The following is a 26,218-nucleotide window of genomic DNA, read 5'->3' as shown; positions in this document are numbered from 1 at the left end:
GTATTTATTCAGCGGCGTCGGGGCCTGTGGCGCAACGGATAACGCGTCTGACTACGGATCAGAAGATTCTATTTCCTTCAGCGGCGACTTCCAGAGCGATAGCGAGGTTTGTCTAGGTACACTTCTACAAAGCTAGCGACTTCACAGGGAGACTTGAGTACCATTAGGGAAATAGCAATGCGTGTCAAAACTTGTTGGGCATGTTGGTAGCTTGTCATACTGCAAGTGATTTAGCATTACTGTAGTTGGGATATAACAGTCTACCTATATACCGCGAATTTTTAAAAACTGCCCTAAGAACACGGGGAACAGGCGAACATTCAAAGTGAAGTCCGCCCTGCGCATTTCTCGCAGTTAAAATGGCGGCAAGTTCATGTCGGCTAGCCCCAGTGACCCCCCAAAAAGGCGATCCTAAAGCGAGCTCCTTTAGTGCATAGGCGTGTGCGCGGTCCAGAATTTTACAAAATTCACTGCAGCGAAATTTGCAAGATTTTCAGGCCACGCCATTTCGCCGTAGCGAAATGGCGCGATTTCGCAATGCTTGCATGCACGCAATGACGACGAAAGGCGTACATACAGATGTTCGCAGCAGGGTACGCATGAGGACTGGTTAGTTTGCGATTTCCAGTAAAAACAACAGCGCTAAAAATTCCACACGAAGAAATTATAGTGGTGAGTATATACTCTGACTGAAAGAATAAAACGGATTTGGTTGTCAATCGGCGCCGTGGTTTATGCCCTTTATTCAGGAGCGTTTCAGGTTTGTGCCCTTTCTGCTGGCGCCAGGCCTCGCGCGAGCACACGGTATAGGGGGGAGGGGGCTGAAAAATTTCGCATGCCCCCCCCCCCCCCCCCCCCATTCTCGTGAGCAAGCAAAGCCAAAACAAAACCCATATGCTCCCCACCCTTTCTGTCCCCCTAAAAAAATCCCCCCTCCCCACCTAGTAAAAAAAAAAAATCCTTGCACCACCCCTGCCTTTCCTCGTGCAGCCTATTCAATTCAGAGCTGTGTACTCGAAATGCACTCACTCTTTACAAGTGACTGCATTACTGTAGTGCTGTCACTTCACTTATGATATAATGCATCTTTACAACACTATGCGAGAGAAACATTGCACAAGGCCAGAGTCTACTCAAAAATACAATTTATTACTCGTTCATAGGCAAGATGGAAAGCAGCCCTGCAAATAACACAGTAGTGAACAAACACAAAATCTCACACGCACTGTTCAAATAAGCTTAATTCATGAAGAGTGAAGGGTTGTGGCCTGTGAAACTGTGCAGGGGCTTATTCCCTTTAGCAGGGATAAGAACAAACAAGAGAAGCTAAAAATAAACAGTAACTTACGACACATTGGTGCATGCAAGGTTCTGTGGAGAATAAAATGGCAAAAGGCCTGCGTTTTTCACGACTAGACAAGTTCACCACGCAGTTCATCAGTCTGTCTGCATCTTTAAAGACAGCGAGAAAGACGAAAATGAACGGGAACTTTTGACAGCAAATGAAAGTGTAGAACGCACTTTGGGCACACCACAGGGGACCTAAGAGGCTAGCATGAAATCCAATAACAAAGGACACTTCAAATCCAAGGCAAGGGCACAAAAAATCCATCAGTGAAAAAATAGCAAGTGATGCCCACACATTAAAGGGTGGATTCCACTTCTCAGAAAATGTTACTTTGTACACTAGGGACATTTTGCAAACATGTCACCAACAATTTGTTATTGACACTAGTCCTATTTGGGGAAAAAAAAAGCAAAAAAAATGTTGGGAATGACAGTTGTCAGATGCTTGCAAAGTCTGAATGACTGCACTGGATCTGCGTTTCCTGTTGACTCTTGCAGACAATAACAGTCCTGTGCCTTTACACCATGACGGGTATGGACGGAATTGCACACTGTGGGCAGTTTAAAAAATGCTCACAGCTCGAGACCGAGAAAAGAAAAGTGCGAGTTATAAAATGAGTGGTCCCATCACTCCGACAATAATGGTGTTTGATGTTTACCACCACGTTCAGTTTGCATCAAGATTGGATTCTGCACGAACACTGCAACTGCAACAAAGCCATTGTAACCCTTAATCAACAAAACCTGTGTGCAGATGCACACATTTGGAATTGCCTTAATTAAATTTTAAGAAGTTCAACCTAGTACACTAGAGATTATGGCAAGCAAAAATTCCACGTAAAAGGAACACTAGAAAAAAAACAATCTTAATATAACCCATTAATAGAGCATAGTAATTATGCAGCCATGGCATGCAGCAAAACCGTCAACAAGCATGGCAAACACAACAGAGCACATCTACAACAAATAAATTATTTTGCGTAAGAGTTTAAGATCCTAGTTGCACCATTTTGTTTACCGATCGTGAAGCCTACAACACCACATGCAATCTTAAAAGCAAAAAAAGGTACAGTCCCAACTTGAAATTAAACGAGCTGTAAAGGCTGCAAAAACAAAACCCATACTCCAAGAGCAGGTGGCCAATAAAATTGTTATGCAAACTGCACGCCAAGAAGCAATTAAGTGGTTAGAAGCAATTAAGTGGTCCACAAAAGTAAATAGATAGGCCCCATGGGCCCAGCTTCAGAGGCGAAATTAGTCCCAACACACATCCTCTGTCTCTTTGGAATGGCAGTGTGTTGTTTAACTGTTCTAGCACACAAGTGGAAGAGTTTTACACCTTGCGACCACCGCGGACATGGTGCCAAGCAAGAGGAACATGACACGCAGTATCAGGCCTGAATTTCTTGCTACTATGCATTTGGAATGGCGGTCCCTTATTGTACAAATGACCTGCTAACAGCTTATGTGCATTTTTTTAGGGAGTAATATTAACACCTTTGCTGACTGGATAAAGGAAAAGGGGGAGGAGAAGGCAGGAGGTGTTAACAGTGTGCTCTAGTTCAAACAGTTCATGTGCTGCATTCAGGTACAATAAGGTGGAGTAAAGGCATCTGTATCAACAGCGCACTGTTCCCTCATTGGCACTGCCCCCATTATGGAGCAACACATACTGCACCGGCCATGCGTGGCAACGGCCGATGCCAACAATAATCTGCAACACCTCAAATGAAGCACAGCCAGACTGCACTCAACCAGTCATGTGAACACCGCTTTCAGTTTACACCAGTGGCTAGACGAGCGCACTCTGTACCACACACTACCCATTCATGCCTGTCGCATAACATTGTAGCACAAAGCACTAAACAGGTGTAACAGTCACGCCCTCTTGTTCACACAACAATCGGGCTGATCACTACGACACACTCCTGGCGAATGCATCTTTCAAAGTGGTCAGCCAAGAATATGATACGAGAGAAAGTTTCGTGGGCAGGAGGGGCATAGAGAACAATCACTGCTGCATACTGATGCATATGGTGTGAAAAATGCACGTTGCAGAGTGTGGAAGACTTCAGCACTGGGCCACGATTAAAGAAACGAGTCCCAGATGGGTCTGGCTGACCAGACATGATTGCCGCCATCCATCATGCCCAATGTGTGGTCAAGTATGTCCATGTTGAAAACACCGAGAGGATATCAACACAAAATGAGCATTTGCACAGATAATTTTGACCACGAAACAGACTTGTTAAAAATGGGCAGAGCTCGGCCTGAAAATACCTTGCTATCCACTTTGCACCAGATGCTCCTGCTTGTTAGTCCGAGGTGCATTTTGGATCATTGCTAACAGCACTTCATATCTACTGGTGTGCAGTAAAATATGCACAAACGGCACACAGGCTACCTCAGTTTTGCTGTAGATTGACTGCAGGCCACAAAAAATGGCAAGTAGTTGTCTGTTGTCCATTTTCAACCAGATGTGTTCTCCACTACATTAGGGCTACGAAAATGCATTCAAGAACAAGATATGTGAAATTGGCTTGGTGGTAGCAATGCTATCGTTGCCACTCAATAACGTGACACACCTGGCTGAAAGCGAACGAAATGGTGCCAGTTGATCAGGAGCCTAAGTGCACGCCCATGACTGTGGTGAAAGGACAGGAGACCGTACTATCACTGGCATTTGAATCCGCAAGAGAGTTCTATGGCGAACACTGTACAGGTTTGAAGGAACGCTGAACACCGGTAAAACTGAGGTACTTTCAAAACTCCAACCACTGACGCAAACACGTCGATGCTGCTGTGTCGCCACCACAGGAAGGCACGCTATGCCCGTATGATGATGTGGTTCACGGTGACCAGCGTCACGCAGGCCACTGCCCACACCAGCACAAAGATAAGCCAAGCACCGTGGCGGAACGGCGAGGCATGTTGGTTTTCGACGCCGAGCCCCAGTGCCTCTAGCACCTGCTTCCTTGCCTGGTGCACCAGTGCCACTGGTATGATGTACTGAATGAAGGCACCGGCGTAGGAACCGGTGAAGCCAACAAGAAACTCTACGCTCTCGGTGGCTAATGCAACGGCAATGGGCGGAAGCAAGGCCAGCAATGGGAAGAAGAAGCGCTCTACAAGCACCTATAAAAAAAGTGGATAATTTACAAGACTTATGACAGAATATTCATAAACATATCTGTCAAGCACACAAGAAGCGCACTTGCTTTACAAAACTGCTCAACAACAATGTTTCAATTATGAACTCTGTTATCCTTTCATAATTATTTGCTCGACACATTTGCAAGTAAAACTTGTTTTGGGACTTCATTACATTCCCCATCATTACATTCCCCATCACTGCTTTTGTAATAGAGAACGAAATTGAGGTCAAAGTTTAGTTCTTAAATTTCATACACCCAAGTTCTTGCACATGCAGGTCTACATGATGCCATGAATTTAAAGTTTTTTTTCTTCCTCCATGTTTTGGCCACATTGGGCCAGCGAAACTTCCTGAAACTGCAACTTGGTACGTTAAGTCTCTGCCATTTTTTGAGGAAATTGCATTTCATTCCAGCTAACCGAGAACTTGGTAGGGCCGAGTAAATGACCTCAAAATAAAACAACATCCCAGCGAGTTCGTGTGAGAACTTGTCTTTACCAGAATTAGTTTAGTACGTTCTCTTGCTTACAACATATCTTTTCGCGGCCAGGGCGGTACTTTCGGTACATTCAAACCTCGACATAACGAACTCAGATATAACGAAATATTGGCTATAACGAAGCAAATGAAGAAGTCTTGCAATAATGTTAGAATTAGGCCTTTATAACAAATTTTCGTATATAATGCACTTATTTTCATGCAAGATGAAATCGTTTTAACGAAGTTTGAGTGTATTGTGAAAGGGCAATTTACCAATACTGGAGAAGCAGTTTTTCTCTTTAGTGTTTTTATGAAGGAAGAGGCACCCACCTGGTTGCAAGACTGTGGCGGCGGCGCTGTACTGCTCTGGTTGGAACTGCCCGATGACGTTAAGCTTCGGGATCTGGATCCCTGCTGGCTGGATTCCTCGCGTAGAAAGAGGGAGCGCAGGTTGTTGCGCAGCGTGATGGCAATAATGGGAAAGTTGGTGCTCAGTGTGAACACTGGGAAGAGAGAGAGGAAGTACTGGAGCACTGGAATGCTCGGAATGATGGAGCTCCCAGTGTCACTGTATGGCTGCATATTAGCAAAAAAAAAAAAAAAAAAGGAAAAGAAAACGACATTAGTTCCAAGTCAAGATAGAACCCATAGCCGTAACAACCCACCATTTCAAAAACTTCAGAAAGTGTAGTACACAAAAACACATTGTTGCCATAATGTCAAAGCCACACATGCAATGTTAAAAGGGCCAGTAAACAACCCTGACGTCCAAAAATTTTATGAAGACATATGTGCACTTTTGCTTTGTAGACATGCTGCTAAGGATATTTTGTGAATACATGCTATATTAAAGAAGTTACAGGTTTAGAACATCAGTTTCAGCCGGTTACAAATTTTCGTGCAGTCTCGCCACCCTTCTGTCACACAGGGAGTGGAGGGCATAGCCCTTCGTCTTGAATGGTTCCAACCAATTAATTGACGAGCTGCGTGCTTCGTCAAGTCGCCGATCGGCAACTTTGTGTCACTGCGTGCGAAAGGAGGATTGGTCAAGTGTAGGAAAGGAGTGCAGGAATCGTATTTCGAAAGTGGAGGCTCTGCGCGGTGCGCAGCGCTGCAATACTAGGCAAACGTGATCGCTGCAGTCTGCCCAACGAATCGCCGAGCTTCTTCAGGGGGTGTAGTCGAAAAGTCTGAGGTTGTTGACTGGCCCTTCAAGGCAGAATTCAAAACGTTGTAGCAACGTGGAGTCAGCAATGAGCACTACTATGTAGCCAGTGTTCGTACGCAATGCTTGCCAGAAGATGAGCAAACAAAAAATCACAATGATGTCAACAATAAAGTTCACATTCCGATTAAAACTACGATCTTTATGGTTGAAAACATTTGCACACCTAAAATGAGAGAGAGGGTAAATTAATTGCACTGAAAGACAGCACCAAATAGGCAGCATATCCACACCTCCATTTTTCGTTGTACGTCCGTGAGCAAAAGTATACGGACCGTTTGCGTCCGTACACTTCTACCATTCGTGCCGTCCAGCGGCGAGCCGTTTACCATCGGGAGAATTTTTTCGATGAATTCCGTCAGAGTAATGCTTTCGAGAGATATTCGTCGGAGACTGTTTAATCAGCAGACAGCTCGGGTCTTTACAAATGTGTCGAGTTTCTTTGTCATTAGATTCTTCTTTGTACCTCGTTTGCTCTGCTGCTCTTCTGCCTGGTATGTGTGCATATTCCTTTGAATAAAGTTTAGTTGCGAGTTCAGTGCCTTATCGTCTCTTCTTCAGTCTCTGTCTGTTCACTTGCGCTGTTTTTACATCCAAGCATGAACCACCAACTAGCCGAACTTTAGTTTCTAGGACATCTCGTCAATAAACGGCACAAACAGGGAATTCAGCATGCACTCCCGTGGTTCATACACTTTTGCTAACGGGTGTACATTCCACTAAAGCAGTGACCAGTGAACTGATGACGAGTAAACTTAGACAACTTATTTGATACCTCAAGGCGCACAAACGTTTATCAGAGTTTATGAGGCTAACCTTGGTTTTCCCCAACACTAGCAGCAACATGGCCTTGTAGCTTTTTGCAGACACTAAAAAAAAAGCTGCTGACAAGGTACACCAGCCATGGTACTCGGCTACAGACTCTGTAGATGCGAGTTCGATTCCAGCTGCAGTGGTCACATTTTCATTAGAAACGAAATGTTAGAGGCTGATGTACTTTAATTTATGTGCTTGTGAAACCTTTTGCAACCGAAGAGAAAGAAAAAAAAAAGTGACATAATGAGAATATTTTTTGCTCACTCTGTAAATCTTTTCCTTTCGAATAAAACTGTAGTTATTTCAATGAAATAACATTTCGATATTTTTTCTAATTGTGTAACAGAGGCAGCAATGCAATGAAAGAAGAGGAACAGGCGAAGGAATAAACTTTATGAAAAAAAAAACATGGACAAGTTGCAGTGTACACGTATCCTGCAGGAGTACAGCCACTAGTGCGAGTTTGGTCTTAGTGAGCAAGAGGGCTGCTTCCACCGTCGCTTCGCATAACTAATGCTGCTGCACACGTGTTCGTACACACACTGTACACAAGTACTGTTCTCAAACAAGGCGCAACACTTTATTGCCTGCGGCAGCACCAAAAACGCAGTACAGCCCCTGTTGCTAAATGCGGTGGGAAATCAAAGGAGGCTTATCTACTCTTCGAGCGAAAGTACAACACAAAGTGTGCCGCGAGCACATCTTCGTAGGCACGAAGGATTCACGGTGACACGCCGCTGAGGGAAATGGGCCCACACGAATATGCTGCGCCCTCTACAATCAAGGACAACAGGGCCTGATCGCTTGAGTGAGGGCAAACTGCGGTGGCGTTGGCTTCGAGAAGTACGGGTCTGCTTAGTACGACCCTCGCGCAAAACAGCGCACAGTTCTTCGGCTAGCGTTCGGAAATGGCACCAAAAGGTAAGCATTTGCTGCGAACACAAGGTGCAATTGACGAGTCTGAGCAAGCTCCAAACAAAAGGGAGCCGACAGAAGGGAAAAGAATGCTTGCCAACTTTTGTTGTTTGTAGTGTTACCGGCTGACTCCCGACATGCGTGCGGGCACGCGAAACGTCCCGGGAGATTTGAGCGCAGCGCCACTGTCGACTTCCGCTACAGGGTGAGAGGGGTTAACATCACTCCCGCTCTCCCAGCTCCAACAGATCAGAGAGGAGGGAAATGTCATAATAGGACACGAGACCGTCACAAATAGGCGACAAAGCCCGCCCGATGATGATGGGCCAGCCTTGATTCCCACATTATGGAGCCATCTTGCATCGAAGGACACAACTACAGTGAATGCAGTCATCATTGGGTCCACATGTGACCTAGTACAGTTGTGAACGATCACGGTAGGGTTATTAAAGAACTCCAAGAAGTCGTAACTACTCCGAGCACTCTGCTACGACATCTCTAGCAGCACAAGTTGCTTTGGCACATTAAAACCCACATGTCAAACCAAGCCCACCTGGAAGTCGAGGGTGTACATGTCGTGCAGTTCGGGAAACGTGAAGATGCCAGTGAAGCTGAGCAGAGTGTAGAAGCCCAGGATGAGGGTGTAGTCGGCCGCCAGCAGCGGAAAAAGGTGTCGCTTCTCTCGCCACGGAGTCACAAGTGAGGGCAGCGAGTGATGGCACATGAACGAGTAAACGCACACGCCAAACAGGTTGGGCAGTCCCGTGGGCACTGCCATGGCTGGGTGGCCCTGACCCTTGCCCTGGCCCAGGGCCAGAGCACACAGCAGGATCATCGAGACGAAGGCTGTTGCACGTAGAAAAGAGGGGAGTACACATTTATTGACACATGGAAACTGATGAGAACATGCTGTAAAGTTTCAAGCAAGCGCCTCCTCTAATTTAACTAATTTCACATTTTGCGAACCTTCTGGTAAATTTGTCATGTCAATTTCTGTAATTGTTTTCTTGTAAAAGTAGTCTGTAAAACTATCTATTGGATGCTTCAAAAATACTTTTGTTGAAGCTCAATTGAACATTAAAAAATAAAACACTAGCATTATAGCTTAAAACAGGCCCTCGTGAATACGCTCGTGAAAAAAATCTTGATAAATTTACCCTTCAATTGTTATTCAGGGAATGACAATAATGGTCTATGAAATGTTGTATCTCGCAAAATAAAATGCTTTTCTCTTAACAGATTTTAATTTTATTAACAAGACAAACTATGTCTGCCCATCAAGTGTCATCAATTTGCTCCTATAACTTATGAAATTTTCACTGAAGTGACCTCCCCAGGCTAGACAACAGGTCATCGACATGGTCAGCTTCACAGGTGTCTACAGGATTCTACAGCCTGTACTGTGTGGAAGCCGTCTCACCGCCTTCTCATAATGCATATAATGCTTAAATTGGAGGAAATATCAACACCACATAGTAGATACTTACAAAAATATACCTGTTGGTAAAAACAAAAAAAAAAGTATGACATGCCATCGATCATAAAGCATTGTAGCTATGACACCAGTCTTTTTACTTTTTGCAAAGCTTCAGTCACAATTTCTTGTCGTACACTCTGTTGTAAAGTGGCTGTATTGAGCGCTAAGCAATTCATGGCAATCTTAAAGTTCTGTTCTGCATAGCCAAGCCGACGGTGCATATGTATGACACAGGGGCAAGAGATTGCAATGCGTTTGCTGGATACAGCAAAAACTAAAACAAACAAACAGGGTAATTGTTTTCTCACGATATCACACTGATCGAGATATCACTGAAGACCATTTTCAATGCTTAAACATGATGAAGAGCACTTTATTAAAGGAATGCTAAAGGTGAATACGGAAATTTTAGTCTGCCTTCATAGTTTCTGGGACAAAGGTAAAACTACAAAAAGAAAAAAAAAGGCCGTGTGAGGATGACACCTCAACTCAAATTAATGCAAGACACTTAATGCTAAAAATATCATGGGGGAGGGGGTCGACATTCAATGAGACATGTCAACAAACATGGTGAAAGAAACTAAAAGTTCAAAAATAAAAGCACAGCAGCAAATGCTTCTGCTAATCGGTTCGTGCTGCTTTATACGAGCGAGTGAAAAAAGGTGCTCACCAATCCAGCGCATCAGGGTCGTGAATATCTGCAAGTACTTTGTCTTTTGCATGTTGAAGAAGGTGAACGGCCCAACCATACAGAGGAACATCAACTGAGGAGACATGCACAACAGGACAAGTCGGTTGGCCTGTCGAGCCTCGCAAACAGATTTGAACAGCTCTAGTGAACAATTGTTCATTCTTGGGCAGCGCACAACAAACAATACACAAGAAGGAAATGGGACAAAAAAGGAGCTCGTCTCGTTTTCTTTTCGAGCATTGTCTGTTGTGTGGTATCCCCAAAGAATGGGTCACTACCAACCCTCCCACCAGAATGAGTGCTGTTAGCAAGTAACTTTGCAATGACCACCAGAAGAGCTTTAAACAGCAATTTGTGCATGGTTCGATCAATTAGTGAAACTAACGCTCCAAAAGACACCCTGCTATTGTCTACACGGGGCAACTTGAATCGTATGGAGCTCAAATCTAAAAAAGTTGAGCACAACAGGTGTCCAAGGCACAACTCCTCCACAATTATGCACGTGTGCTCTGCGAAAAACATTGTGTCCTTATGGAATTAGCCACTGTATGTTTTGAAGCGTAGAGTTGGCCAACAACTAATTTTAGGAGATGTGCTCAAGCCACACAATACGTACATACTTTTTCTGCGAATTCATGTACAACTTCTGGAACCAACCCTAAAAAGAGCATTGCTGTGCTTTGCCCAAAACTAGAATGCACTAGTGTGCTGAAATGGACGCTCCACGACAGATTTTGAAGGAGACTGCTAAATGTCATGATAAACCGAAAAACGGCATTGAACATAGCAGACAGACTGGCACAAAAGCTTCCTGCAGGTTTCATGCACTGTGGAAATCAAGTTGCACCTTTTGTTTCGTCCTTTGGGCCAAGTGCTACGATATGGATCAACACATTTTTGTAAATTCAGTAGTGTGCCCATCAAGGGCTAACCGTGCACTGACTATCCTGGTGTGCAAAGGGCAGCGTGCGGTCCAATGTAATGCTGGCATTTGCATTCACTAAAGACGTAGCATTTATTGAAACAAAATGCCGGCAGCAAAGGCTGGCGTGATGCCGCCACAACTATCAACGCTAGAGCATAGCCTGTTAAGTCACAGCAATGCTTGCACACTTGCAGTGGAGTACACTTGCAGTGGAGTACTCTTGCAGTGGAGTACTCTTGCAATGCTTGTTACACTCTTAACAAACAGACAGCTGATATTGTGACCACAATTGATGTTAAATAAGTGGCAAACAACTATTCTGCTATACTGCAGTGCGATGCAATTCTCTGCCACAAAGCCACAAAATCCATAAGCCCGACCTTACACAGCAAGAAAAGAAAAATTTGTACCAAAAATATCCTGTAGGCATTCCCACGAGTGAGGGAGTAGTTTGCCCAGCATGGCAAGTCATTTGAAAGGGTTACATTCGTGAGATTGGACATGGTAGAGTTCTCCACTGCTGTCGCTGGTAGCTGGCTACAAGGAGAACGGGACAGAAATTTCATTACAGAGTACCATTAGACTTCTGCATAAGCATGCACCAAACATTTCGACTTCACTAACAATGCAGTTAGCACAGAAAGAGTAAAAAAATATTATTACATTGTTATCTAGTTGCAGCCCTAATAAGCTCAAGTTACTTGAGTTAATATGAAGAGGCGACAAATATAAACAGCAGCCAGTTAGGAAACAAACATTTAGATGTGAAATATTTTGACCATACATCTTGATTAGTTGTGCTTTCAAGAAACTTGTATTGAAAACAATGTTTTTGCACCTACTTTACAGTTAATTTAGAGTGAAAAGGTGGAAGATATTTAAATGGTTTCACACATCCCCTTGTGCTAGGATCCATCCTTTTTGCATGATTAGCATAGATGTATATTTTACGACCCACTACATAAATGCTGGGCAGTCACAGGGGAGAGTAAAGATGCTATTACAAAACTCGCCATGGTCGGAGACCACAAACCAATTTTGACTGCCAGAGTTTCCTTAACCTACACTTCAATCCAAGCACACTGGTGTTCTTTGCGATCTGGCAGCATCAAAATGCAGCTGATATGGCCGGCCATTGAACCAGTCCCCTCAAATTTAGCAACGCAACACTTTAGGTGCTAAGCTAGCAAAAGGAGTTGGAGGGGGGTGAGGGGAAAAGAGGGGGGGTTTTGATTCACAATAAAGAGGAACAGTTAATTTGTACTCACACCAATGCATAACTTTGACACATGAATGCCACAGAACAGAATGAATGTAACTGTATGGTATGTCTATATTAAATAAATATTGCATGTACACGAGTCAGTTTTAAATAATAGTCAGTCCCCAAAAGTGCTATGCCAGTAAGAGTCTTTCATAACTGGTGAATATGTGCAAGGTAGCCTTGCTCTGCCTGCTCTCCTACTAAGTCTTTCTTCTTTAATGTTTGAAAAGAAGCTTGGACAGTGCTTGATACTATGCCATTAGGTATGTTCAGATTTTCCTCCTTGTAGAAGTACACATATTTTATTCTGTACTGCAATGGAGTCCCCACAGTTATACAGTAACATATCTCCTTTTATTGAGAGTCTTGAACAAAATCGCTGCTTAAATGAAACGAATTGCATTGACACGATTGCCTTCATACTTGCCTCTACACCCCAGTTAACCTCTCGGGAAACTGCAGTCCTGTTAAATGGAACACGTTATCCTGGTCGCTTGAGGTTCCGTCTAACGAGTCTAACGTACATTCTTCAAAGAAAGTGGAACAAAAAAATAAGAGCAAAAAACCTGAAAAGAGTGCAAAGACGAGAGGAAGGCAGGCGAGACAAGAACGCGCGTCGACAGCACACTGAAATTTTTATTCACATAACAAGGAACATGAAGACACATGAAAGCGCCAGTTCTTATGTCCCTTCTTTTCACCTCATCTTTGCACTCTTTTTTCAAGTTTAAAGTTATCTACCAACTAGCCTGCCTTTTGCCTCTTTTCCAGGAAGGAGAAAGTCTTGACGCTAAAGTTTGCCATTAGCCTTTCATGAAACTGAACAGTGCACACACAGTGCAGGCGAACTTGTAAAAGCAGCTTTTGGAAGAAAAAAACAGAAGAAAGAAGAAGAAATGATGAGCAGCTTACCATGCTACGTCCCGAACAGACTTCGAAATAGCCGCGCCGTATATGGCAAGGTCTCCATACAGGTACACAGCAATGCAGATATAGAAGAGATTCACGCCAACTGCAGAAGAGAAACGACACGAAATGACACAAGCTTTCCTCTCGTGTTTTGAAGTACCCTGGATGACCTTTTCAATGTTCAGCTAGTTGGTAAAAGTGTTATACATCACAGGACATACAGCACAGGATAGGTTCACACAAAAGCAGCATAAATATCATACTCAGACCCCATAGCTTAAGCGCTAGGAGAGATTTGAGTCTTTCAAAAATTTTCTTTATTAATTGGGACAAATGAATGAAGTTTAACACATTTTTTTTCTTATTTTCTACAGATTACAATTATTCGAGTTGATTCATATCATCTGCATTAGAGCAAATGATATCTAGTTTCTGAAAACATTTCTTATGGGGATATTTCGGTAACATTACTAAGCCATGCACAATAACAATGCATCTGATTATTTTGAACAAACCTTTAATAGAATACAAATAGATGAAAATATATGTGAACATTTTTCACTATCAACTATTCATAATTATCAAGAATTACAATGCGATTTATATATTATAGCAAAATAAATAGCATCCCCAGCTAATCCCACTTTGAGGCAATCTTGCTGAAAATCCCCGAAACACGCATGTTGAAAAATGCAAATTGGTATACTTTTTGTTATGTAGCTACTTACAAACTACCGAGACACTTGAAATATTCAGTAAAAACTGAAGAAGTGTACCAAATTTCATTTAGTTCAACCAACCATTAAAAAGAAGTTGTTTTTAAACCCACGTCTCCCCGTAAACAGGTGACTAGGCTAAGCTATAACTAGACAATGTACAGGGGTCCTCGAGGAGGTTACTTCAAAGTGAAGCGAATTTCAGGGATGGTATTTTACGGCCTCTTGAGGCATCGTGTACCAGGCTAATATGCAAAGAACAAGACGAGATGCTCGAACTCATGATGTGCAATTTAAAGGTTTCAGGTAGCACACGAGCGGAGACTGGACAACACCCACCTTTGCTAAAAAAGAGGGATGCCATTTTGCCCTGCATGGAGAAAACAGTGTTAAAGAGAGCACAATTTCAACAAAATTGGTTGGTGGAGATGAGAAGGTATTTATACCAGCTCAAAACGTTCAGTAATGGCGAAGTAATTGACGTGTGAAGATTCCGCCATTCGCTCTGCCGCACCTGAAAACAAGAGCCAAAAATGCACACTGTTTGACAATCAGCATCATTAAATCTTTGCTGCTACATTTTTCTGCGATTTACTTAAAATCTCCCTAAGCACCCTTATTCCTCTGTGCTTTTGAAGGAGTTACTAGCATTGCATTTTCTTCACATCACATTTTTTTGCTTACGTTTGTTTGCTGAAACATACGATGCCCAATAAACTCTCAGTAAACTGAAATCTTGTTAACAAAATTGCGGCCTAAATGGAACAACTGCCACTGAACAACTGATTGATTGATTGATTTGTGGGGTTTAACGTCCCAAAACCACTATTTGATTATTAATTGGAACAACTGCCACTGACGCAGTTGGTTTTGTAGCTGGATTCTGCACCCCAGTGCACATCTCGGTAGATGGCACTCCTGTTAAACATATTTTCCCAACCCCTTCAGGTTCGGTTCAACGAGAGTCTACTGCAATATAGAAGTGCAATCAATCACCTTTCAGTAACTGTTCAATCGATTAAAGGGTGAAAATTTTTGCATCATGTGCCAGAAGGCCACGCACTTGCGCAACATTGTACTTCACACTTCGTACTGCAAAATCACAATAAAAGCAAGACATCCGAAGGTAAATGTGAGCGATTTCAAAAACTCAACTGCTTAAGAGAAGGGGCACTCTTTCATCTTCATCCACACACTTGGAGATGATGTCATCCGTCCTGAGTTCATTCTGGAGACCAATCAGAGAAAGCAGAGGAATGAGGTAAAGCTACAAGATGAACATGCCGCAAAGCTTCATTCAACACACTCTGGAAACTTCTACGCTGGTGCTCTGTGACAAAGTCTATCTACCCTATAGAGCCTGCACCGCACTCCACTCTTTTGAAGCATAATCAAGATTTACTCCCGTATCCAGATATGCTCCTTGACTTGCCACTACCTTCGATACATTGCGTTTTAAATGTGTTTGTTCTGCCTTAGCACCTCCTAGAGCAGTGCGTTTTGAACGTGTTTGTGCTGCATTGATGGTAGTGGCAAGTCAAGCCAAGAAGCGTTCCTGAATACAAAGGTTACACATTATAGTCATTCTCAGCCCATCTGATGTGCACGGCAGGACAAAGGCCTCTCCGAACGATTTCCAGTTTACCGTATCTTGTGTGAGCCGTTTCCATTTCATGCTTGCGCATTGCCCGTTACCTATTTACTGAAGCTCTGCTGTTGTCAGACGCATTCCCAATCTCTTGGTATTCTATTCTGTTGCTCCGACTCGCAAATAGTTACCTGCCTGACGAGTCATGCGACTTTCTCATGTCCACTCTTCATTCTCAATGTCACCTAGCAATGTTCTTTTTTTTAATCTAGTCTGCCCTGTTCCAGTCTCTAGATGATGCCTATCATTTTTTTGTTCCATAAGATGCCATGAAAATTTTCTCATTACATGGATCCGGCACATACTCGAGTTATGCATGCACAAGTGTTCCATTTTTAGTTTTCAGTGTCATTGATGTGTCATTGATTACTGGACAATGCCTCTCTGGCTCCATAACCAGAACTTTGTTTTTCTCAGTTGCATAAATAACACTGCATGCTGGATAAATTTGTGTATGTTCCCATCATAAAATAAAATGTGGCAATGGGGGAGCTATGCTAAGATAGCTGGTATAAAACACCACCATTATAAGCCTGCTTAGCTCCACAGCAGCACAGGGACCTCATAATAGTTACCACTGTCCTGCATTAGTCGCACACACGGAAATGTACAGTGTGAACATCGCCTTTCAGTAACAATTCACTTAATTAGTCATGCTAGAAAATGCATTAATCTTGCAAATTGAGCTAATCATTTACAGCTACTGTGTCAGTATAATAGACCATTTTTTCTCCACACAAAAGCAAAAAATTATTTTTCAAATACGTACTAGGAAGTGTAATACATTAAACACACACAAGCCTTTTCCATCACCAAATAAGACAAAACGAATTTTACAGCACAGTGAATACGAAGACTCACCAAGACAGAAAAAAAAGCATTCAGCAGATATACCACAGCAAAGAGAAAAGCCGAGGCTGGCCAAAAAACGAAACAGCAGAGAATAAACGAGACTTTACAATACAGGTTCAAGGCAAACATTGTTTTCGACAGCACAACAGAAGTGGCCAATTTGGCATGACCCGCCACCACGTTTGTCCGCAGTCCAGGGAGATTCCATGCGCTCGTTACTCACACAGTTACTTTTTGAATCTGAATTGCCAGATAGTTTCTCTTTGGTAGTTTCGCCTTGGCGGCCACTGAGCGGCCTATGAGTTTCACTGTAGGGCACTCACTGCATTTCAAGCACTTAGAGCACCCCAAAGCACAGTACTGGAAAGAAAAAGCCAAGAGCATCGTCGACCGCACAGTTGGCATCACCGCAACTGGCAGGAGCATCCTCAGCAAAAATAATACAGTTCAATAAACATGTCTTGTGCAACAGTAGAACCAGCTGTCCATAACCCCATGCAAGCATTACGAATCTGACTATAAGAACACGTTCATGTGAAACAACCTCAGCTCAAGGTAGCTTTATTTCCGTAAGCACACGCATGAGGGGAGCAGAGGGGGTGGTCGCCACACCCCCGTAATCCCCTAAGAAGAGGGGAGGGGGCACAAAGTCTGCCCCACATAGAGACTTAACAGGAACAGGGAAAAGGGGCGCTGTGACGAGCTGTCGCCGCCCCCCTTGAAGGGAAACCCCGCACACGCCTATGTTTATCTTTATGTGCTTTTGCATGAAATTCATAAAGTTAAGCACAATTGGTAAGGCAGGCAATTCTTTAATCTAGCCATTATAAACCTATCTTGAGTATAAGAACGAAAGTAGGTTAGGCTAGATGATAAGCATTCATCATGGTCTAATCCTTTGCCATCATCTGGCAATTCTTTGAATAGTGTTACGGTTTCAGAGTTGAGCAAGTTGGTAGAGGCGTTACACCGCAGAACATACAGCGCAGGATAAATTCACACAAAAGCAGCACAAGTTTCACAATAAGCCAGCATAACTAAGTGTACGAGGAGGTGCGAGTCTGTCAAAAATTTTCTGCCAGCAGCGCAAGCGTTGCTGCTCGCAGCTTCACAGAGTCCAAAGCAACTACACACACCACAAGTCGTGAACACAGGCACAGAACAAATATCACAAATGCCCTGAAATCAAACAGGCAATCGATAAATGATTGATAAGTTGCATCAATGCTCTACCTTAACATCAATGCTAAAGATCCTTGTACATCTACCTCGGCTTAACTATGCCAACTGCAGGGCAAAGGCCTCTCTCACGTTTTTTGAATTTACTCACTCCTGTGCTTGCTGCTGCAACATCATCTCTGTAAACTATTTAAGCTCATCTGCTCAGAGAAGTGTCTTCCTCAGACTCACGTGCTTGCCATCTCTTGGGATCCAGGCTGTTACTCTAAATGACCAGAGGTTAGCCTGCCTTTGTGCTAAAAGCCCTGGACAATGGGCGGCTAGGGGCAGTGTGCCCATTTCTTCTTCCCACCGGTTCAGCCTAGAGACTTCAGAATTCGGGGACTTGTCATGAGTGGAAGCGGAGCATTGATTTCAGAAGAACAAAAAATGTGTCTGGCAACGCCTACGATCCAGAATTCAAAGGGTTAAAATAGGGTGCCTCGATGCACGCGCCTCCGCTCAGGGTGCTGCCACCTCTTGTACTGCACCCTCCGCCATTGTAGTGCCTGCAGCATCTTCCCCAAGCTGTATAGCTCACGTGACGGCTTTCTTCTGCATGTTATGCCTGGATGTTCAGTTATTCAGGGCTACAACCATCTGCGTTAGCTAATGGGTTACTACGCACCAGAGCAACACCAGTATGCAGAGAGAGTGACAACGGCGGCCACCGCAGATGTCTTCCCTCCGAGCGGAGGAGGGGGCATCAAGGCACCTCTAGGTTCAAGTAAACCGCGCTCTCCATCGTGGTTAACAGCGCGAAACACCCGGACAGGAGCGATAGAAGGACACGGTACAGCGCTGACTTTCAACTGAAATTTTTATTGAAAACACGAGAATATATATATAGACAGAACAGAAGACCTCGTGACCAAACCAGCCCCCTCAATCGATAAAAATTATACACGGCGACAAGGCTTTGTCATGTGCACGCAATCCTGCCACAAAAATAACACATACTTCAAACTATAAGATTCCAATGTCGCCAAGAAAACCGGGCATGAGCAGACGAATGAACTTTAGCCACTATCTAACAAAGATAATTCATTACCAAGTAAGGCGATAGACGGCTGGCTAACGCATTGAGACCCTTTCTTATTTATAAAAAATGCCTCCATAATTTCTCTTGAAAGCTTGTCTGGGTGCTTGAAGAGTACTTTTGTTTTTTCAAAAAGTGGGTGGCATCCACATTCACGGCAATGCAAAGACAAATGTGAATGCGCAAATCCTTTCAAGGAACTGTGGTGTTCCCTTAGCCGTATATTGACACAACGCCCGGTCTGACCAATGTACTCTCGCCCGCATGAAAATGGGGTTGAGTACACGACATTCTGCATGCACGGGAGAAACTTCATAGTATGTTTGATACTACACTGCTGATAAATTCCAGTCTTCCTGCCTTCTATGCGAGTGTTTACTGCCTGGCAAAGTCCCTTAAGCTTCGTTCTGCTTGAAAACCCAACGTTTAATCTGAACTTAGATGCTACTTTCTTTAATCTGTGCGAAAAAGAATGAACATATGGAATGTAGACAGAACGGCTAAAATCTTTTTCTTTCACTCGGGAGGACTGCCCCTTGACCTCACGCAGCAGCTTATCGCAAGTCGTAGAAATGATAGAGTGAGGAAAGCCTGCATCACGCAGCCTCGCCACCTGATAGTTAACGCTGTCAAGCATACGATGGGGACAACTCTTATTGAGGGCGGACCTTATAGCGGAAGTGGCTATACCTCGTTTAATCAATTTCGAGTGCCCTGATCTGAAATCAAGAAGAGACTTCTTTGACGCGCTCTCCAGTTTTAACCCCCCCTTCCCCCCTCGAACCTAGAGTGCCTGGATGCATGCTCCTCCGCTCAGAGTGAAAACATCTGCGGCGGACGCCATTATCACTCCCACAGCATACTGGCAGACCCTTTTTGAACAGAACTTCGTTGTTTTGTTCAAAAAGTATAACCTTCCAGCTGGGTTCTCTTGATAGAAACAGATCATCTGTTTTAATAATCAATATATATGCCTCTAAGAGGTTGTTTGTTCCAGAACCTGCCTAATCTTGAAGTCGGCTCACAGTTCTGCAGTCTGTGGTAAAAACCTCTGCAGTCTGTGGTAAGACCATGCTGCCTTAGAAGAGCTTAAATGTATGTAGTATGAAAACAAAAGTGTCAAAAAGTCTGTATGCACAATCATATTTTGAATTGCAAGCCCCTGTTTTTCAATGCTCATCACAGAAGTTGCCCCTGCCCCTGATCACAATGTGTTGCAAAACCAAACAAAACCAATTTGCTAGAGATGTAAAACAATAAAACAGAGGCAATTCACAGCCATTAATTCAGATGCTGCACTGTCAGCACTCCTAGGCAAGCTACAAACAATGCTCATGGAGCCGTGACAGATAAAACACAAGAGAATGCAAATCAAGTACTTTTAATGTTAATTGCATTAACTCTGCAATGAAAAGAAAGACAAGTTTGGGAGCATAAATGGCATCATATGTTTAAAAATTATGGTTCACTGCTCACATGAATGCACATCTGTGCTTGTTTCTGGCATTTCACTGACTGATCAATTCTTCTTGCTGTTAGATCGCTCGCAACAAACGTGTAGTAGCGCCTAATTCACGATAATGAGTACAGAGGTAACTTTTTTTTCCTCTTCACGCAGTGCAGCGTGATGGCTATTCATTCCAGTGCCAACCAGCAAATTCAAACTGCTCAATTCAAACTATTCTGTAGTCCCCTTCGAATTCATATTAACAAGCTTTTATTGTAGTTCTAATAAATATTGTGTCTAATACAGAAAAATTAGCCCTTAAGTTTCTACTTCTTTCCTTTATTGTTGCATTGTAGGCTCTTGTTTTGAATAAAAGAATGATTCATTGTGAACCTCACAAGCAGATTCAAATTGGCAAGCCAAGAAGGGTCGAGCTGGTAAAGTAGGACAGCTGAACTTCTACTTGCAACAGAGTGGCAGCAGGCCAAACAAAGTCGAAAGGATTAAATTAGACAAATCACTGTAATGCCCATTATTCCCATGCTTGCTGACATGCCAAGTGATGCACCTCCCATAGACATTTGCAAAAGATGTCCCTCTAGTGAACTGTTATAAAACTATGTGTGGTATGAGACAACTTCTGCCATGTGCTGCAGCTGCGATGTTGTACGATTTCGCTGAGAGTTCTGCGCTGTGTTGAAAGCGAAGTGGCAACAGCTATGCAGCTGGCAACCACGTGCAGCAATGAGCGACTCACCACCATGTCGTCTTGCTTGGCCTGCGTGATGGTGCTCTCCTCCTCGTCCACCACCCGCTTGTAGTGCTGCAGCGTCTTCCAGTGGACGAGAGCATTGGCCGAAGCCATGGCCTCGATCACAAACGTCGTCGTCAAATAGCTGCCACAGGCGACAACAAAAAAAGGGGTGCAACGCACAGGAATCAAGACGCTACCGCATGAAGGGGCACCATGCAGTCAGGTGAACGATTTTATTTGAAACACGATAACAGCTTATTTTACAAATAAAGTCTAAGTAGCAAAGAAAACGATGGATAGATTTGATGCCTATACGTCAGTACATTAGATAAATCTTAAGCTTTCTTGACATCCAGCTAATGCTCGTGCTTTCTCAAATGCTAACAATTGAAAAATCATGATGTTGAGTATGAATGTAGTACTTGAATGTGAGCGCCTTAGCACCTTTGATGTGCATAGAGAGGATACACAGAACATACTTCGAACTAATTAAAGGGACCATGACCCAATCATTTAGCAAAGTGCCATTTTCAGCATAAAATAGAAGTATGCATGTATATAGACGGTCTACTGTGCCTGCGCATGTATGGAAAATGGACTGCAAAAAAGTATTTCATTGGAAAATGGGCCCTAGAAGTCGCCAGTAATAAACCCCGCGCACAGCCAGCAACTGCCATATTACTACAGCGTGTGCGACATTCTGTGCTTATTGAAGTGGAGCCCTCTACTACCGAATTTCCAGCCACTACGAAACCACACACGACCATAGCCACTGGCCACACAACGCAGATACTAATGAGCAAAGATTGGGTGTCGTGGTCCCTTCGAACAATAACCAGGATACCTCCTTTAAAATCAACTAATTGACTTGCGTATTTCTAATGGCTGTGCAATGACCATATTGAGTCCTATAATCCTAAGTATGTATGCATCACACTTTTGCCCATTCTGCATAGGTTCTACAGGCCCAAGATGTCTCGCGACAGTTTCTGAACCATTTTGAGCCATCATTGCATTTTTTTTTTGTTACAGGCCACATTCACATGAGGCACAAAGCTCCCAGTAATTGTTTTCGTATGAACATGGAAAGACAAACGTTAATGGTCGAAGTCTCCCGTAAGTCGAACTGTTTACTGGGTTAAACAGGACAGAAAAGATGTGAACTTTAAAAATTTTTGACAGCATGCGTATCACTTGACCGCCTGCCACCTAGTCTGTAATCCCCTATATTGCTTTCAGTGTTTTCTTTTGAGAGTATGCGCCAAATGTCAGGCCTCCGTGCCCAAAAGATGGCAGGATCATCTGACAAGAGTGACAAAAACCTGTTCTCTCACCTCATAAAGGCGAGCACGACGACGATGATGAGACTGAGAAGCCAGCCGGCATCTTTAAAAGCTGCGGGCATTGTAAGTGCGCCTGTGCCGACTATCAAGTTGAATATGTACACCAGTCCCACCTGAAAGAAGTCACAATGTTGAATCAATAAGTGGGAAAAAAAAAAAAAACATAAGGACCAGTGCAATGCAAATGACAAAACACCAACTGAGCATGCTGGGAAAGATGTACCGATGCCTTGTGCGAAACAAACAGCTTCAGAGAAAGATGCACAAAAAACAAGCAGTTTATAATCACCAGTCTTATCACTAGCATACAGACCTGTGCGAAACTTGTAGATTTTACAGTTACAAGGAAAATATAGACATTTTTTTATCCGGCATTTCAACGAATGGGTGGCATAGTAATTATGGTGCTACGCCCAAAACCACGAGATGATTATGAGAGACGCAGCGGAGGGCTCTGGAAATTTCAAACACCTGGGGTTCTCTATCGCGCACCTAAATCAAAGTACACGGGCCTCAAACATTTTGCCCCTACCACAATGCTGCTACCACGGCTGGCATTCAACTTGGCAACCTTGAGGCCAGCCTTTGAACATCATAACCACAATATCACCCCGGTAGGTGGATTGGCAACACACAATTATTTTTGGTCTGCAATGTGTAAAACACTTCCACACACGTGTTTGCTGGGTGTGCCCAAGGTTGATTTCCAAATGTTTTGCTTATATCTGCAAGGCACAATAAGCTGTTTGGGAAAACACTAGTTTTTAGAAAGCCATGACAAAATGGTGCGGTGTCGTGTCGGTGCATCACAACACGAACCCCAGTGAATATAAGAAGATTCTTACCAACAGAAGCTAGACAACAAAATCGAAAGTTGCGCTAGTTGGATATGCATGGTATAACGGTCGTTCAAGCGCACGAATAAACAGAAAGGAAGAGAGGACAAACGTTTTCTGGCAAGTAAATAATTTTTTAGAAAGAGAAGAACATATAACCAGGCTATTGCCTGCTTATATATTCTTCCCTTTCTAATAAATCGTTTAGTTACGAGAAAGCACTTGCCCTCTCTTTCTTTCTGTTTATTCGTGCGCTTGAACGACAATTATACGAAGCTAGACGAATCATGTATGTATCCTGGAAGGGGAAGTTGTGGTAATGAGTGTTAAATGGAAGCATTAGAACCGTGCTGCCCCACAAAGTTCTCTTTCTCTAACCTTATAAGTATAGCTCTAAGTGTCAAGATGAATAAGTTTTCAACTACGGTAACTCACAGTGGCAAGAAATGTCTGCTGCTTTGAACACAACAGGAGCAGCATTTCAGGTTTTAGTTACATGCATTGTTTTTTTTCTGTTCTACTGTTAACTTCAAGGGTCTTTTGTGTGGTGGTCAGGGTTCCAATGACCAGATAAACGCGTTTCTAGATTAAGATATGTGCGACACCAGCTACAGAGTCAGCGGGAATAGAGACTGCTTTGGAGAAGCAGCAACGACAAAGGGTTCTTGCACAGGAGGCTCCAGCAATATAGTTACACACCTATGTCACGAATAGAGCACAAATGAAGCGTTATATATCTATTTCATCTATATATATATATATATATATATAGATGAAATAGATGATCAGAGTTTCTTCAGGCTACCGTAAAAAAAGTTATAAACTTCGAGAATAGTGCAGTATAGGAAACAAAACAATAAAATATTTAATCCTAATAGTTTCGGCTGGTGGACCAGCCTTCTTCGGAGGATGTAAGTGAAATGAGGGTGTAATTGAAATGACTTACATCCTCTGAAGAAGGCTGGTCCACCAGCCGAAACTGTTAGGATTAAATAAATATTTTATTGTTTTGTTTCCTATACTGCACTATTCTCGAAGAATATATATATATATATATATATATATATCAAAAAACAGCAGAGCAAGAGAAGATGCACTCAGTGCTACGAGATGATTGCAACTCAGAAGATGGCACAGTTAACTGCCACGCCAATAGTGTTATAGACCAAGGAGCTAAAATTCTTGGTCACAAATTTTTCGGAGTCTGTATGTAGTACTGCTGGCGGCTGTCAATATGGAGGTAAAGCACTTTCCATCTATCGATGGCATCCTGCTGGTATATACTGCAGTGCGTTGTTTCTTTCACAATTGTTGAGAGCCTGTGGTCTTTTGTGCCGTTTCTTGAAGTGTGTACTATCATGCTCAGCGTGCAACACCACGCAGGCGTATGGCCAAGTGCTGATCAGGGCATATTTCCAGAGTTAATGGAACAGGGTTCAGCAGCCCCTGTGAGCACGCATTGCCCTCCCACTCCCCCTTTGCTTGCTTTCACCCTTGAAGTTAACATTTGTGAAGTCGATGTCACCACAGGACAAAACAAGGGCGAGCATGATACCAAGTGATAACAAGTCCAGGCTCACAGGAAAAACCAAGTCCTCTCCTGTTAACTCAAAGCATGCCACGATTGACACCCCTATATAACCTTACGCGCTCCAACGTGCTTCCAAGGTGTAGCTCATACCGAGCGTGATATCAAGCAACATGCACAACCATCCGCACTTCCTTCTTATATAACTGAATAAGGTTTGAATTATCAAAATAGCTTAAACTGACAGATACAAAAAACATGTTGAGAGACACACTGTCCTTCCGAAATCTATGTTGCGAAAGCAGACCAAATAAAGATACGTGGTGATAACAAAAGCCGCGTGCCTGTCACTTATCACACACACTAGTTCTTCCCAACAAAAGATGCTTGCCCAAGTCCAAGTCGGTTAGTAGAATTACATGAAAGGACAGCCAAACACAGGAAGCTTTTGAGAGGACGGTTTAGTGAAACTGTTCACAGGAAGTATATCATCCATGCCAGCAGCTACAAGCCGGCTTTGGCTACGAGATCACCAGAATACAGAAAATCACTTTCGACGGTGTAAAACTAAGTGGCTCGAGGTGGACAAGTTCGCTGGTATTAATCAAAGTTAAAAAAAAGAACGTGATTTGACATTTTGAAAAACATGCCGAGCGATCAGAGATGCAAACCGACCTCCGAAAATGCTGGTTTAACTCCTCCAGCATTTCCCCACATAACACGGGAAGCCTTTACGTCAGCACAAGCGCCCAGTCACAACTTCTAATTTGAACTACATGACACTACTTTAATAAACGACGACACCACAGTTTGTTTCTCTACTGCTAGACAGTGCATGCGACAAGACACGGAAGGAACGGACTTTCACTTTGTCGTATCCATTGCGCGATAACCCAATTACGTAAATTCTGCGCACAGCATCACTAAACAAAATCTGGCCGCGAGCTACTAGATCTTCTTTAAATAATCTACGTGCTTCTTAGGCGCATTTTCGTAGCGCACACTGGAGCCCGCTAGACGAACAGCAACGCCGGGAAAACGTCGCTTCCAGGAGGGAGGATAACGCACACGAAAACACATGGACGCTGCGCGCAACAGCTGCTTAGCCCACTCAAGCAGTGGCAGTTAGAAAAGGAGTAATTAACAGACAAGTGCGTGTGAGCCGCTCATCACGAACTGCCGTGTAACACGTCATTTGCTTTCGCTATCAATGAGCGCTCGCCAAGACCGCTGCAGGGGGCAGTACTCGGAGGAAAGTTTTCGGCCCAACCGAGTACGCTAAAACGTGAACGACGAGGACTCTTTGCGTGGCGACAATCACGCCTTGCAGACCGAGCGAGAAAAAAAATTGATGCGGAATAAGTAAAAGCGCAGGGAATCGCACAATTGAGAACAACGAATGCTCACCAGAGGCGAAATACTGTCGTTCGCGTCCGCCAAGTCGCCTGCCATGATTGGTTTCGCTAGAAATTAACAACAAAGCGCTGTAAAAATTGCGAGTAGTAAGGGTTAAAACGAGTATTAAAAATTTCAACTAAGATAATTTAGAAGCGTAGTACGCGCTGCTGGCATTGCGAAGCCACAAAACCCCAGCCGACGACACCAGCAGCTGAGCGCACTGGCGACCGCAGCAC

General features: G+C 43.5%; 2 protein-coding genes across 3 annotated transcripts in view; one reads left to right on the top strand and one right to left on the bottom strand.

The window, feature by feature from the left end:
• Window positions 1-1,128: 1,128 nt before the first annotated feature.
• LOC119180295 (transmembrane protein 104) lies at window positions 1,129-26,218 on the bottom strand. 2 transcript variants are annotated; one of them, XM_075868605.1, is made up of 13 exons: window positions 25,992-26,218; window positions 22,212-22,333; window positions 20,881-21,019; window positions 16,645-16,779; window positions 15,075-15,147; window positions 14,366-14,433; window positions 14,259-14,289; window positions 13,207-13,306; window positions 11,441-11,567; window positions 10,085-10,178; window positions 8,491-8,783; window positions 5,312-5,557; window positions 1,129-4,482 (listed from the first exon to the last, which is right to left on the bottom strand). In XM_075868605.1, the coding sequence occupies exons 1-13, from the start codon at window positions 26,034-26,036 to the stop codon at window positions 4,174-4,176; spliced, it is 1,782 nt and encodes a 593-aa protein (XP_075724720.1). In that variant the 5' UTR covers window positions 26,037-26,218; the 3' UTR covers window positions 1,129-4,173. The 2 variants fall into 2 exon arrangements, with proteins under 2 accessions (XP_075724720.1, XP_037287351.2); XM_037431454.2 differs by lacking the exon at window positions 16,645-16,779 and having other exon boundaries at window positions 25,992-26,216.
• Window positions 20,962-26,218, top strand: part of Arpc1 (Actin-related protein 2/3 complex, subunit 1A) — a 40,327-nt gene continuing 35,070 nt past the window's right edge. Inside the window, exon 1 of the mRNA XM_075868606.1 lies at window positions 20,962-21,100. The gene's annotated coding sequence lies outside the window, so the exon portion shown is untranslated. The remainder of the gene's footprint in view (window positions 21,101-26,218) is intronic.

This window comes from Rhipicephalus microplus, chromosome 7 (genome assembly GCF_043290135.1).
Source record: "Rhipicephalus microplus isolate Deutch F79 chromosome 7, USDA_Rmic, whole genome shotgun sequence".
Classification (NCBI taxonomy): domain Eukaryota; kingdom Metazoa; phylum Arthropoda; class Arachnida; order Ixodida; family Ixodidae; genus Rhipicephalus; species Rhipicephalus microplus.
The sequence above is the reverse complement of the archived record's forward strand: the minus strand, read 5'-3'. Positions and strand labels throughout refer to the sequence as shown.

Excerpts from the sequence above, each read along its gene's own strand:
- LOC119180295 (XM_075868605.1), bottom strand. The coding sequence starts at position 26,036 with ATGGCAGGCGACTTGGCGGACGCGAACGACAGTATTTCGCCTCTG. Across the intron at positions 16,780-20,880 it reads CCAAGCAAGACGACATGGTG|TACTGTGCTTTGGGGTGCTC; the intron begins GTGAGTCGCTCA and ends TTTTCTTTCCAG. Across the intron at positions 10,179-11,440 it reads ATGCCTACAGGATATTTTTG|TTGATGTTCCTCTGTATGGT; the intron begins GTACAAATTTTT and ends ATGTCTCCTCAG.